At 38.7% G+C, this 14,731-nt stretch overlaps 1 protein-coding gene across 1 annotated transcript in view; it reads left to right on the top strand.

The window, feature by feature from the left end:
- Positions 1-14,731, top strand: part of ush2a (Usher syndrome 2A (autosomal recessive, mild)) — a 115,568-nt gene that overhangs the window by 18,959 nt on the left and 81,878 nt on the right. The window contains 15 exon segments of the mRNA XM_055154316.1: positions 4,192-4,387; positions 4,490-4,620; positions 4,695-4,902; positions 6,964-7,241; positions 7,342-7,567; positions 7,655-7,792; positions 7,953-8,133; positions 9,109-9,272; positions 9,346-9,504; positions 9,590-9,818; positions 9,902-10,019; positions 10,117-10,264; positions 10,522-10,800; positions 11,433-11,608; positions 11,925-12,072. Coding sequence (XP_055010291.1) covers positions 4,192-4,387; positions 4,490-4,620; positions 4,695-4,902; positions 6,964-7,241; positions 7,342-7,567; positions 7,655-7,792; positions 7,953-8,133; positions 9,109-9,272; positions 9,346-9,504; positions 9,590-9,818; positions 9,902-10,019; positions 10,117-10,264; positions 10,522-10,800; positions 11,433-11,608; positions 11,925-12,072 — 2,779 coding nt within the window.

Raw genomic sequence — 14,731 nt, 5'->3', positions numbered from 1 at the left:
AACGAAACACAACAGTTGGACGGGTCAGTAGGACTTTGTTTGGTGCGTTCATGGTGACTCTTGGCTTGGTTCAATTGTGGCACGTAGGGAGGGTGCTGTCTGGGATAGAGGTGAGATTGGGCCTAAAAAATCCAGCCCGACCCGACCCGGCCCGCGGGTATTAAAACCCGACCCGGCCCGAGCCCGACCAATTAACTTGATTTGCAGGCCCGAGCCCGAAGCAAACCCGAAATGTCATATTTTATTTGTGAGGACTCGGGAGGAGGAGCAGTGCTCAGCGTCGAGGTGCCAGTCTTTTTGCTCTCGTATGAAAGCAAAGCGCCACATTGACTACATTCAGCGAAGCCACCGCAAGTTTCTGTAGCATTTTCAACAATCAATTTGAAGCTTTTCCACACCTCACTCTTACCGGTGCGTGTTTGTCTTTTCAGTTCTCCTGCCTTTAGTTTAACTTCTTGCTCCTCCATATTGGGGATACCAGGTCAAAATAGATGCAGACTTGCGGAGGGGAAGATTATTAAATTAAGAGGGGGCGTTCACGTGCGCAGAGCTCTGGCTCTGCGGATCCTGTAATTAGTAGTTAAATAGCAATTACATTACATTACTTCTCTGTTTTATCCATATTATTTATTTTATAACAAGTATTCCTTAGTTTAGTATCCACACATCGTTTTAGCATACATTTTATAAACATATATTTATTTGAAGCCCGACCCGACCCGAAGTAATGATTGACATTTCGGGTCGGGTCGGGCTTGGGCTCGGTCTTAAGATCTTACCTCTAGTCTGGGACCCCTGGATTGTTGGTGTGTTTGCAGTGACTCAGTTGTTCAGTTGTGGCTAGAAGTGGCACATTGCACTCACTTTTTCGGTTCGTTCTTCCGTTCAATTCCTCGTCCGTGTGGAGTGATGAGTGTGGCTGCAGGTGTTTTTCTCTGCGCGGTCACTGTCTGCTCCGTGCGTGCTTGCGTGCACTGTGGGCGGTGCGGCTTTGTAGTTTACTGGAGTTGTGCTGGGACACCTGAGTGGATTCGTGTATAGGGCGCTCTGAATTGTGGGGCACGCAGTCGTTTTTTGATGGGGTTGGAGGCGTAAGAGCACGCCTAATAGCCCGGAAAATACAGTACATACATGTTGTTAAAAAAGTACAGTGTTTGATTAATTAACAGGCTTGTTTGTTTAGGAGTGACTTTACGTGAAATAAAATGTTACATTTTCATAGCATGATTATTCATGGTTACAAAAGTAGTTCACTCTTTAGATTGAGGAACTGCAACACCACTTAATAAACTTCATAAAGCCTTAAACCCGCCTTCTGTTATAATCAAATAAAGCATGTTTATTAAGGGCTTGAATACAACCCATGAATCACTTGGTTTGTTGATAATAGTATAATAAGCAGTTTATTAATGCTGTCGTTAATAGTTTATTGCCTGTATTACGTGTCTTCAAATGGTAGTTAATGCTTTATAAGTGCTTATAAACAAATGACACGTGCTTATTAAGACCTTATAAATACTTTAGTAAGGAACTTTTAAAGCATTGCCAACATTTTCATCAACTTACCAAAGTTAGTTTTCTTTTTTGAGTAAGGAGTGTGTCTATATACATGAAGGTGTTTACTCAGTGATGCATATTAATAAGTGACCATGGGAGTGATTGCCAAAATGGCCCCATTTTAGAATTACTACCACAGATAAAAATGGTAACACACAAACAAAAATGTGCACTGCATATATAGAAACCAAATGTTACTTTTTTGGTGAAGATGGCACTGGTGCAGACTTTTTTCAGTTTATTTTCCTATAAATTAAATGTCTTATTTACAAACCTCACCATGTTTGTCCTGAATATCCTGTGTATGACCAATACAATGAAAGTTGTATGTTATGTGTTTGTCTGTGAGTGTCATACACAGATATTGATGGCTACTGACGTTAAGTAGCATTGTCCGGGGTCTTGCTTTGCCAGAGTTTGCTTGAACAGCAGATTTTCCCCTGCTCTGAGGTTAACCGGGTTAACATCTGATATACACAATACACATACACACAAACACTGCTGCACATACAGACATTGCTGCACACACACTCTAGTGGCACGACCTTTCCAGTGAGACCGTGAAATTGGTCACGGCATTTAGGATAAGACGAGTTGCCCCAGCAGATTAACACACACAAACACACACACACACACACAAATACAGGTGCTGGTGACAGGCCATCTGAATGTCCATACATCCATTAGTCCAAAGGCCTCACTCAGCAGCTTTTACCATAAATATAAGATGTTGGCCCCATAGGCAAATGTATTTATCTGTGGATCTATCTTATTAAAATGAAATGTTTAACTATGGAGACAACTTTATCCAATAACATGCTCTATGTATGTGAGCGAGTTTTCAACTGCATTTACTCACGTATGTATTGAAAATTTAACTTGGGTAAAACTGGATAAAACTAAAAATTAAAGAAATACTAAAATAATCAAGTACAAGTACATTACACGTGAATAGTCTACTTCCTGTACTGTATGCTGTTGATGGATTGCCAGTGCAGTCCTTTTGTATGTAGAGAGAATGAACGTGTGTGCTCATCTATTAACTCCCAAACACGAGTCCCTCAACTAATTAGCAGGCCAAAAGAGAAGGAAGGTAACGCAATGTTGAATAAAAAGAAAAGAGAAGAAAGAAAAAAAAATCCCTTTCATTTAGTATGGTAATATTTCCCTCTCACATACTCACAATGGCTGTGAGAACACACAGTTGGGGGATGTTAAAGTCATGGAGAAGTGGGTTAAGAACTAACAGGCAGTGAAGAGATGGTAAAAATACATTTTACAGAGGCTCTCAAAAGGGCTGAAGGATGGGAAGATAAAGCGAGAATGGACTTGCATGTATTCACAGCTCAAGAAGACAGATATGCCACAAACTAGATAGAATGAGATAATGAAAGATGCATGATTGCAATCTATAAGATTTAGGAAAAAGGGAAAGATGAGTTCTGTCCTAAAAAAAATTTGTTGTGTACCCAAAGCCAAACCAACTACTCACAACTATGCGAACACTAGCTTCATGTTCACTTCTGGATGAGGCATCGGCCGAGCTGGGAGTACGATCACATGTTATGGCCATGTTATCTAAAAAGTATATATATATAAAATTAACAGAATTCTTAAACACCTCAATGTTGTTAAATATTAAGTAAAACATATACTAAGGTATTTACAACAATTGTGCAAAAACAAAACAAAAAAAAGACAAAGTAACTTTCTGTAGTACTGTAGTAGTACTGTCTTAGGACCCACCAAAACATGCATACATGCAGAACATACATTTGAAAACACATGTCATAGCTTTATGTCTCAATACCACAGAAGTATCATTTAACAGTACTCCTCCCCAAACCAAGCACTGATTATGAAGCTTTTTGGAGTCATCCATTCATCTATATGACATACATTTAATCAATTTTTTGTGCTTTGTATTCAAACTGCTGATATTATATACTCTTGTGTCTGTCCCGTTCTTTCCTCACTAACCCTCCCCCTCTTCCATGTGTTACACATAATAGACACAAGCATGGCTGCATGTGTCACACATGGGACGAACTCCTGTGTTTTTTAATACATTTTTAATCCCACCATTTGATGCCCCCCTTGTCTACTATAATTTGTACTGACTGTTGCACAAAATCAAAGCTTATACTTGCTGCTCCGTGTCTGCTTTCCCCATGCTGCAGAAAATACATTTAATTGAGCTCTTTTATAGCCCTCCTCACACCTAGCTGTGCTTGTTTTGACATGAAAGTGGACCTTGCTGAGAAGGGTGGCTGTTACATGTCACTACGCATTAGTGAACTGATCTTCCTTAGAGATGCTGTGATTGTTTTATAAATAAATAATAACTTATTATCAAAATAAAATATAACACCAAACTTATTGCTACAGTTTGGTGTTATATTTTAACATTGCATATATTTCAATATGAATATATTTCATATTTAAAATATATAAACTATATTGTTGGGTCTGAGAAAGCTTGACTGGTGCATCACAAATATATTCTAAGTGCTGTATATGTCCTAATGATCTTAAATTTGACAAGCAACATTGTTGATGATTGTCCATACATTTTATTTTTATTTTTTTCAAACATACTAAACAAATAAAAACGTTTACTGTTTTGTTTTACAGTGCCAGCAGTGCGCACCACTCTTTAATGACAAGCCATTCAAATCTGGAAATCAATTCCAACCAATGAACTGTCGCCCTTGTCAGTGCTACAGCCACGCTGTCTCATGTCATTATGAGGCTCAAGCAGATGAGCATCCTGATGACCACTATCGAGGTGGAGGAGGTGTCTGTGACCACTGCATGCACAACACTACAGGTAAAAGTTGACACCACATACTCCACCACATCTATATGCTATGTCTTCATATGCTATGTTTTCACATTTGTTTAACCATTCTTTATTTTCTCTTCTCAAAAGGAAGGAACTGTGAGATGTGTGCAAGTGAGTTTTTCAGGAAGGAGGAGTCTGATCCTTTTCTGGTTAATGTTTGTGAGCCCTGTAACTGTAACACTGCTGGTTCTATAAATGGAAGTGTGATATGCACACAGGTATGTTCTTTAAAGGTGAACAAATAGCTCTGCTTAAAAAAAGTTTTATTTTCTTTGTTTAACTATGTCCTTAGGTTGGAGGGCAGTGTTACTGCAAACATGCAGTAACAGGTCGTCAGTGCACAGACTGCTTACCTGGCTGGTATGGACTTGATGCATCAAATCCAAATGGTTGTACTCAATGTAACTGCAGTGAGACTGGCACCATGAGCCTGTCAGCAGAGGGGGGCCTCAGCTGCGATCAGCACACAGGACAGTGCCCCTGTAAACCTCATGTTACAGGTACACAGCACTCTATTCACACAAGAAGTTACTCATACTATACTATACTATAGTAAAGAAATCCTTAATACTCAAGTTGCCTCATTATGTTGCACAATGTAACTATTCAAATTTTCAAATATGTCTTGTCAGCCATACTAAACCAGCTTTTGGCCTTTGTCATAAATGTTTAATTTTGCCATTGTTTGTCAATAGCAGACTTGTATGAAATAGAAAACTGTTCAGTCAACTTAAGGAATCATGAATGTGAATAAAACTATTTTCCAAAGGGCCATAGTTGTGTTTATGATGAATATACAGAAGAGGGAAAGTAGACTGCATATTTATATATGGAAGTACTAGCTGTACAATATGTGTTTATATATGTGAGTTTTTCTCTGAATCTTGCTGTGCATAAAAACATATTTATACTTTATACAAACATGCCATCAAGGACTAAGCAAATATTTAGTTCTTTAATTCAGTGCCAAGTTGATTAAAACTTAATGCTGCGCCTGCAACCCCTTGTATTTTTACTGGGCCACATTCCTTTTTCTGCGCATGTTTGTTTGGCTGTTCCCACAGGTATTTTACAGAAATGAGATTTGATTATGGCAATTTATTACTGCCAAGCTAATACTTTGAGCAGAGCAATGGCAGGAACACTTCAGAAGGACAAAATTGAAATGTGTGCTCAGAAACACACACACACACACGTACAACAACGCACACAGCCATAACAAGGTGGGAGAGTGCGGTGTGTACATAATAGCGTTTGAAATGGTGATGCATGGGCCTGTTAACCAGCTGGCTACTGATAAAAGAGCTGGGCCATGTCCGGAAAACACACACTCATATCCACACAAGCAGTCTTTTTTTTTCTATTCATAATGATCAAATACAAAATGTTATAGGGTTTTCTCACCTGGCATCTTTTACATCTAAGTATTTTATAAAGGAAATTGTAATTATAGCTAAGCATGAATTGAATTTAAATACCCAGCAGACATCTGCAAAATTGTTGTTTATTTATAAATTGTAAGCATTATTATTTTTTGTTCATATGAAATAATATCTACATATTATTTCAATCTGCAGATTATGGGCATGTGTCTTGCATATTTATCTTCAGGCCTTGGGCACACACACTCACCTGCTGCTGTACTATAATATATGAGCCATGGACAGAAATACATTCATATCTATAAAATCATTAAAGTGGGCAGACTAGGGGAAATGCCAAGTGTCTGGCCTCCTCTACATGGGAGACATACATCTGGGGACACACACAGAGTAACGAGGGAGCTGATGTGAATGTACGTGCACACAGCAGCTGCATATAACCCACGCACCCTCATAAATGGCTGTGGTGACTGTGTTGCCCCCAGGCATCCATTTAGGGACAGATTGCCTGTCATGGAATACGTATGGCATATTCAAATAAGCTCGGTTTTCTTGGACTGCATATCATAATTTAACTAGCCTCAAAGCCAACTTACGTTGCCGTTCTGGCGAGGCCAAATTATACTCTTTAACTTTAACGTTGCTCCTTTACAACGAAAAACTCCATGTTTTGTTTCAGTAAGATACAATACACATTATCTCATTCCAGTCAGAGCAATTAAAATATATATATGTATGCTCTGCTATGTCTGTCATGACCAGTGAAAGGATCATTAGGTTTGCCATTTATTTTATCATTGTTTATATTTTGCTATCATCATTCATAGTTTTTTATTGCACCACATTACACAAGTGTTTTCTGGCAATTAAGCTTTTTCTGGTTCTGACTTTGTAAGTTATAAAACTAGAAGTTTCCTGGTTGATATCTGTTTTTTTCTCTCATTTAATTTCACTTTATTCATTGCTTGTAAATGGTTAATTTATTCATTCTTCCCTCTGTGTCTGGACTGAGGGGTATGATTACTCATAAGCAGAGGGACTTACCCTAATAATAATAATGAAGTATTATAGACTCACCTCTCACAGGTTTTATGCTCAATTTGTATAAGCAGATACTAGGTTTTATGGCATTTTTTGTTTGTATTCTTTCTGACATAACCACTCTTGTTCTCTTGCTAGGTCTGTCCTGTGACCGATGTGAGTTTGGGTACTGGAACTTGTCCCACCCAAACGGCTGTGTCCCATGTGACTGTGATCCGTCCGGTTCTCTCAGTTCATTCTGTGAGCCTGAGGGGGGGCAGTGTGAGTGTAGGCCTGGTGTGGGGGGGCGCCGCTGTGCTTCCTGTGCAGCCGGTTCATATGGCCTGGAGGGATTCTGTTCCCCCTGTAACTGCTCAGAAAATGGCACAGTAACTGGAACAATCTGTGATCCTCATACAGGGCAATGTGTCTGTAAGGCAAGTAAGCTAAATATTTCTGCAAACCCAATTTAAATAAGCACACATAAACAATAAAGAATAAAAGCTGACTAAAAATAAATGTGTTTTATTTTTTCAGGACAATGTTTTTGGTCATGGTTGTGACACATGTAAAACTGGCTACCACACTCTAGACCATAGAAACTCCTTTGGGTGTCTTCCTTGTGTGTGTGACTTGAGTGGCACTCTTCCAGGAGCCACCTGTGATGTCCACACAGGCCAGTGTCCGTGTAGAGAAGGAGCGGAGGGAACACTGTGCAACAACTGCGCCAGCAACTACTACAACCTCAGTGAATCCACCGAAAGTTAGAAATGTTTTCAATAATCTTTGATCTAATATTTAGGCATCCTCATTTAGCAGTCCAATATTTGAGCTTATATTTGTCTTTCAGATGGATGGTTCCATAGCTGTGTGCCTTGTAGCTGTGACCCCAGTGGGACAATGGATGGATCAGTGTGTGATAGCACCACAGGTCAATGTGTCTGTTTGTCCACACGCTATGGAAAAGATTGCAGCAGGTGTAGACCAGGTCAGTCAAAAATCTCTGAATTATTAACAAATAATTTGAGATTTATAGATTTTGCTCAATTCGTGGTGTTTTCCCATATACAGTATGTAGAAAGTTGCACAGAGTATGTCCTGATTGCATTTGTGAGTAGTGAAATGAATAGTTCTTGTGTTCTCTCCAGGGTTTTATCTGTCACCAAACAACAGTGTGTGTGTGAGGTGTGACTGCCACCCTTCTGGAGCAGAGCAAAGCACATGTGAGAGCCACACAGGACAGTGTCTGTGTGCACATCCCTCTGTAGGAGGGAGGCACTGTGACCAGTGTCTGGACATGTACTTTGGATTTGACCCTGGCACTGGCAGGTGAATGTTTTCATTTTATTTTCCACCAAATACATTTTCTATCACATAAGCTGATGCAATGTGTGGGTTATATGTGGAGGGATGAAAACATTTAAGTAAATCCAACGAGGTTAGTGAGCAGTTGAAACTGTCAGGTATGAAAACAAACTAAACCTTGGTCTGAAAAAATAATCTAATAAAATACAGTAAAGCAAGGTTTGAGGCAAAGCTGTCTCATACTAACTGATGCTGCTGGGCTAGACGCACCACATTTTGTGGAGGAAATGGGTCAGTTGTCGATGTTCTGGTTGTCCTTGGAAGAAGAGTGAAGGTTATGTCACTGTGTGTATGTGCGGTTCAAGTGTCTGTGAGCTCAGACTGGCACAACCAATTTCATTACCAGACTGTGGCTTTTCACACCACTGTGTAGAAGGTGAAGCTGGGTGTGCGGGACCACTGTAAAATGAGAACACATTTTGTGGTTAAAAATACATAAAAAGTGTTGATAAATATATGTGCCCATGCCTCAACAAGACATGAAGAGTTAGGACAGGCGTGTTCCAACAAATGCATTGTTTTGCACATGTAACAGTGTGTATGTCAGTGATTAGAAGGGTGAGGGAACTGATGATTACCCATTGACCAGCCTCAGAGAGGGTAACACCACAACACTGACCCAGACAAGTGGACTGTCACTCTTACTAAAATACAGTGCTCACACAAGCTTTAAAGGGAAAGTATGGCTTTTCTGTGGTTAATTGTGTTGCCTTTTTTAATAAAAAAAAATGTGTAAAACATCCAATCACTGCATCAAAGCAATTGTTAGAGTGCAAAAAAAAAAAAAAAAAAAAGAGAGAGATTTTTTTTTTTTTTTTGACATTATGACAAACATTCCTGAGTTGTCTACACAAACTGTCTGGTTACACAGAATGCTTTTGAATTATATTAAAATAAATTTTAATAAAAGAGTTTTTATCTGCTTGCTTGCATGTGAAGATGCCGGCCATGTGCATGTGAACCTTTGGGCAGCCTGAATGGTTCGTGCCACCCCGAGTCAGGTGTGTGCATCTGTAAGCTGTTGGTAACTGGAGACGCGTGTGATGTTTGCCAACCTGGATCACATTATTTGGATGCGGAAAACCCTTATGGCTGCAGCAAAGGTGACTGTTACACAATCACACACGCAGCTGACTCCAAAATTTCAACATTCTTGAGTATTCTTTGTCTTCTCAGCTCCGTCTCAGCAACCTCCTCCGATAGCTACTGCCATCAATTATTCCACTATTTGGCTCACATGGCTGTCACCTGACTCCCCATACTCAAACAAACTTAACTACACACTTATCAGAAATGGGCAATTGCGGCACACCATCGAAAGTCATTATCCCTTCAGTAAGTAGCCACCTCAAGCCTATAAAATCCCCAAATTTGTTCATTTATTGTTGCATAATTAAACCATTTTAATATCCCTTTGAAGGTAATGAATCATTTGAAGACACGTATTTGTCTCCTTACACTAACTACACCTACTGGCTAGTAACTGCCAATGTGGCTGGGTCAACAATAAGCGCGTCAGTCTCGTGCCACACCTTGGGTGCACCTCCTTCTGCAGATGAGCTCAAATTGAAGCTTGTGGGAAGACCAGGCCCTACTAGCGCTCATTTTGCCTGGAGTGTACTATCAAATGATACAGGCCCTGTGGAAAAGTATCTAAAATGCAGTATGACACGTTATACAAAATTCACAACAAAAGAAAAAAAAATCATAATAACTTTTTATTTTATTCCAGGTTTCTCTTATTTTCTACAGAGCCTAATGGTGAACCTGTTCTCCACTACACTGGGCTATCAACAGAGGCAGTGGCAAGTGGTCTTATGCCCTTTACCCAATATTCTGCTTATTTGGAGGTGATGATCACAACAACTCTTCAATGTGGAACAATTAGGTGTTTTATTGCTCGTTTTGTGACCCACCCATGCTGTATATGTAAAATCCTCTGTGCAGGCTTGTGCGTCTGGGGGGTGTACTGTTTCCAAACCACTGTCCCTGCTGACAGCTTCGGCCCCTCCTCAGAAGCAACCTTCTCCCACCGTCACTGCCATTGACCCTCACACACTGAATGCTTTATGGGAGCCTCCTTCCCAGCCAAATGGTAAGTATTAATTCATATTTTTGTCTTATTTCTTTTTAAATTTATTTTTAACTCTTTCTATTTTTGCTTTCTAATTCGTTCTTGTTGCTACTTTAATTTATACAGTATTTTTAAGAAAACAAAATACTGAAAATTGCACAATTAAATGACTGGCAAACACAGAGGGTATTTTTAAGATATGTTTTCAATGTTTTACTGTATTCAGATGATATGTAAATATGTTAAAAATATTTGAGAAATGTTAACTTTGTCTGCAGGAGTTATAACGAAATATGAAGTGTTTTTGCGGGGGCCCTCTGAATCTTACAACCTATCAAGTCAAAGAACTGAAGAGCTGGTTTTCACAAGCTCTGGTTGGTGGGATCTGAGCATGTCCCACATAACAGATACCAACAGGAGCACTATTCCATCTCCTGAGAGCAGCACCATGATAACTGGCCTACAGGCCTTTTCCACATATCAAATAAGAGTTGTGAGCTCCAACATGGCTGGAAGTGTCACATCACAATGGACCTCGGCTCGTACAATGGAAGGAGGTTAGTACATTTTTCAGAAAGTGTGAATTTTAATGTCAAACTGTTTGTGTTCCAGAGTCAAGTTTCTATAATGATTCAGTTAACATGAAAAAATGTCAGATATTTGTTTTATTGCCTCCTTTTTGTGTTCATGATCATGGTCAAATGGCAGTTAAATTAGCTGTGTGTAATTGTATTAATATAAGAAAATAAAAATGATTGGCCAGAACAAAAATCCTAAAGATGATAAACAAGGAAGGAAATCAGACTGGTGTGGGGGAGGGGAGCTCATTAAAGTATTTGAATTTCAAAGAGATGATATGGCTCATTAGGACTAAACGATTGCCTCTAACATCACTCTGAGCTGTATGTCTGGATAACAAGCATATGATAACAGCATTTTTACGCAGTCAGTGAGTGTCAGGGTTTGTGTGCGCTCTGCTCTGTCTGCTGAGCTAAATGGGACTGTCAATGCGTGTGCTATGAATTACATTTCATTTATAGCATATTTCATAGACAGACACTATCAAAAGATGGATATTTACACGCTGTCATAGCATTGTTCAGTTGCCAGTTACATCCATTCAGTGTTTGTGGTTTCATTTTTCTGTAAATTAATAAGTTTTAATACTGTACATTTTTATTTTCTTCAGTGCCAGAGTACATTGCTCCTCCTCAAGTGACTGCTTTATCAGCCAGCTCTCTCAAAGTTACTTGGAACTCTACTGAAGGTTATGGGGTCATTGCCAGAGGGCACATCACAGAATACCACGTTAACCTGGTCACTGAGCAGTCTAACAACCCTTTTGCTCCTCCTGTTATTAACCAGGTGTTGTATACTTACTTATCATGAAATAAGTTAGCTGCAGGTAAACAGTTTATTGTGATACCAGATGCTAAACTATTATACAATTTGATATGAAAGAGGTGACTCCAGCTGGAGCACACCAGGCAATATGTACTATATGTGGTGGTGTTATGAGTACTGAAAATACATGGGATATTCATCAGGTCTGCTTTGGTCTAGTATAAAATCAGCTCATTATGTACTACTTACCCATAAAGTAGTTTTCAGATACAGAATTTCTTTTATAAAAATGGGTTCAAAATGTATTAATTACTAAACTTGTTAAAATATGTTTCAGGTTATATACAGAGCAAACTCATCATCTCAGCCGGATTACATAGTAGAAAGGCTAAAGCCTTACCAAGAATATACTTTTTCTGTCACACTGTGCACAAAGAAAGCATGTATCACCAGTTTACCAAGCACAGGACGGACTTTATCTGCAGGTAAGCATTCATCTCCCAGGAAAAGAGGGCCTTTAAAACTGTGTTGGCAAGTTTTAAATAGACAATAGAAAATAATAATAATCATAAATACATGTTTATGTTGAGGATGAAGAGATCTGTGGGATGTTGTCAGAACAACAGTGATCAGCATTTCATAGATTGTATAAATTGACATAGCTAACACGCTAGCCGCCGCGTTCCAAATAGGAAGTGAGCATGCGGGCTCTTCCGGCTCCTAGTGAATGTGGGTGACGTCACACTCACTTAATCCACTTTTTATACAGTTTATGTATAAACTATACAGTTTAGCATATCTTCAGAACAACATTCACAATGTCACTTAATTTATTGGCGTCCTCTAAATCATCAATCAATATATGAATTATAATAATATTTGCTGAGAATAAAATGTGTTTTTTGAAATTACAGTATTTGAGGAAATTAATAGTAGAACAGTGTTTGTGTGTTTCTCAGCACTAAAAACTAATTATTAGCGGTAATAAAAAAAAAAAATTATTGAGTTTTTGAATTACAATATAGGGCAGCATTTTCATAGTCACTGACATATTATAGACAAGCAGGGAGTGAACCAAAAGTTTGTTAATTGTATTAATTTATGCTTTCTCTTCCGTTCTGCTCCACTTCAGTCTGTCACACTAAGCTGTAAATGGCTGCAATAAAATGAATCACTATAAAATTTAAATATCATGCACACCTGACCTTCCATCTGTTCACTGGGAGATGGTACATTTTCTTTTGAATAGACAATAGATGTGTTGACTGTGGGAAAACTTTTATCTATAAATACTTGCTCAGGGATTTGTTCTTTTGAGCTACATCTGTTAACAAAGAGTTGATATCCATTTCATATGATACGCAGAAAGCCAGTCTCTGTGCTTCAAGTGACGAATGATACTTCAAATTATAATTGTTGTACTTTTTAAATTTATTTTTAATGGCTACATCTGTTTACACAGTGTTTATTTCAAGGCATTCTAAAGACTTCTCCTGACTGTAATACAGTAGAATACAATATGGCTTATTGTACCCAGCTGACTTTGGCAATGTATTTTTAACAGCCACATCTGTTGTCATCTTTTTTTTTTATCCAGTGCCAAATCTGTCCCTTGTTTCAACTGTAAGAAATGATAATGGCATATGTTGTGTGACATATTTTTAGATTTACATTTCAAAACAATTTTAGTGGCACATTTGCTTTTCCATTGAGTGCAGTTATATACTTTTACATCTATAGCTTCTCATGTGTGAATCAACGAGTTCACCAAATAAATAACTAAGCTGTGCCATGTATTACATGTGTTTTTACACCTTTTTAGTATACATTCTCTAAGACCCATTTAGTCAAATAGTAAATTCATTTTAAAGAGAAAATGACATTGTCATGCCAAGATGCTCTTTGTACAGCACTTGGTGGTGCTGATGAATCTATCACATATAAGGCTGGGCCATTAAACCAGCCTCCATCTGCTGTAATTTAGCAGACAGCATCTGCAAAAGCTCTGAAGTTACATTAAGTCACATGACCAGACATTAGCACACAGACAGATGTTCCAACACAGTGAAGAAAGTCTGTCCAGATGTGTTGATGCATTTCCAATTGTTTCACTGTGGCTCTTTTTGAAAAGTTATTGATCACTTGCTAAAGTGAGTGACTAATCAGGGACTGATGGTGATGTTTTATGTATCCTACATCCATAAAGGCTTGTTCAACAAGACACACATGCAGATACACACACACGCGCACTCACACATACACACGCATACTAGCACTGTAGCACCACTCAACAGAACAGGAACTTTATTGATTTACGCATAATTGGCCTCAGGCCCTTCTTGAGGAGAGAAATATGCATGGCAAGGGATTGCCATGTCAATAAGTGGTGTACTTGTGTGCGTGATGTAACTGTACGCTAAGAGCCTGTTAAGACACATCAGTCCCTGTAAAAACACAAAACACACACGAACAGTTGCTCCTGGGAGCTGGCCCATGATTCAGTTGCTTCATTACCATGTCTGAAGCTAAAATTAACCTTTCTGCCCTACACTTAACCTTGTGTGTATGAGCACGTCTATTATAAGGCTAATGTTTTTTGTCAAAGGAAGCGTGTCACAGTCTTGTTACATTTCTGTTACAGTCAGACCTGTCTGATTTACACTCATACACACTTGATCAGTCTTACACATGATCATTACCTGTACATTGATGAGACTCAGTGATCAAAATATTTATATTTAATTGTATTGTACGTTTATATACTTAATATCTGTTATATGTGAGCCATATGCCAGTTAGTGGAACTTTTATGTGACTTAACTGTGAGTTATTATAAATACATCTTAAGAAAACAGAAGCAGGTTTTGTAGTAATTCTAAACTGCTGTGCCATTTTGTCATATTGAGCTCCTCTACAGATCCCCAATCCCATTTAAGTGTCTAGAGTCACTAAGTAGGCCGTTACCTGCATGCCTTACACCTGTTAACATGTCCAGTGTCATATTAAGTAACTGTAACTCTTCTTAGTTGTGTCAACTCTGCAACTAGACACCAACCCCTCAGTAGACCACAAATGAGGTATCCCAGGATGAAGAACAATTTACCGCATTTGGCAAAGATTAGAATTACAGAATGATTAGGATTA

This window comes from Boleophthalmus pectinirostris, unplaced genomic scaffold, assembly GCF_026225935.1.
Source record: "Boleophthalmus pectinirostris isolate CB_2022bp ecotype Guang Dong unplaced genomic scaffold, ASM2622593v1 HiC_scaffold_19, whole genome shotgun sequence".
Lineage (NCBI taxonomy): Eukaryota > Metazoa > Chordata > Actinopteri > Gobiiformes > Gobiidae > Boleophthalmus > Boleophthalmus pectinirostris.
This window is presented reverse-complemented; position numbering and strand designations above follow the sequence as displayed.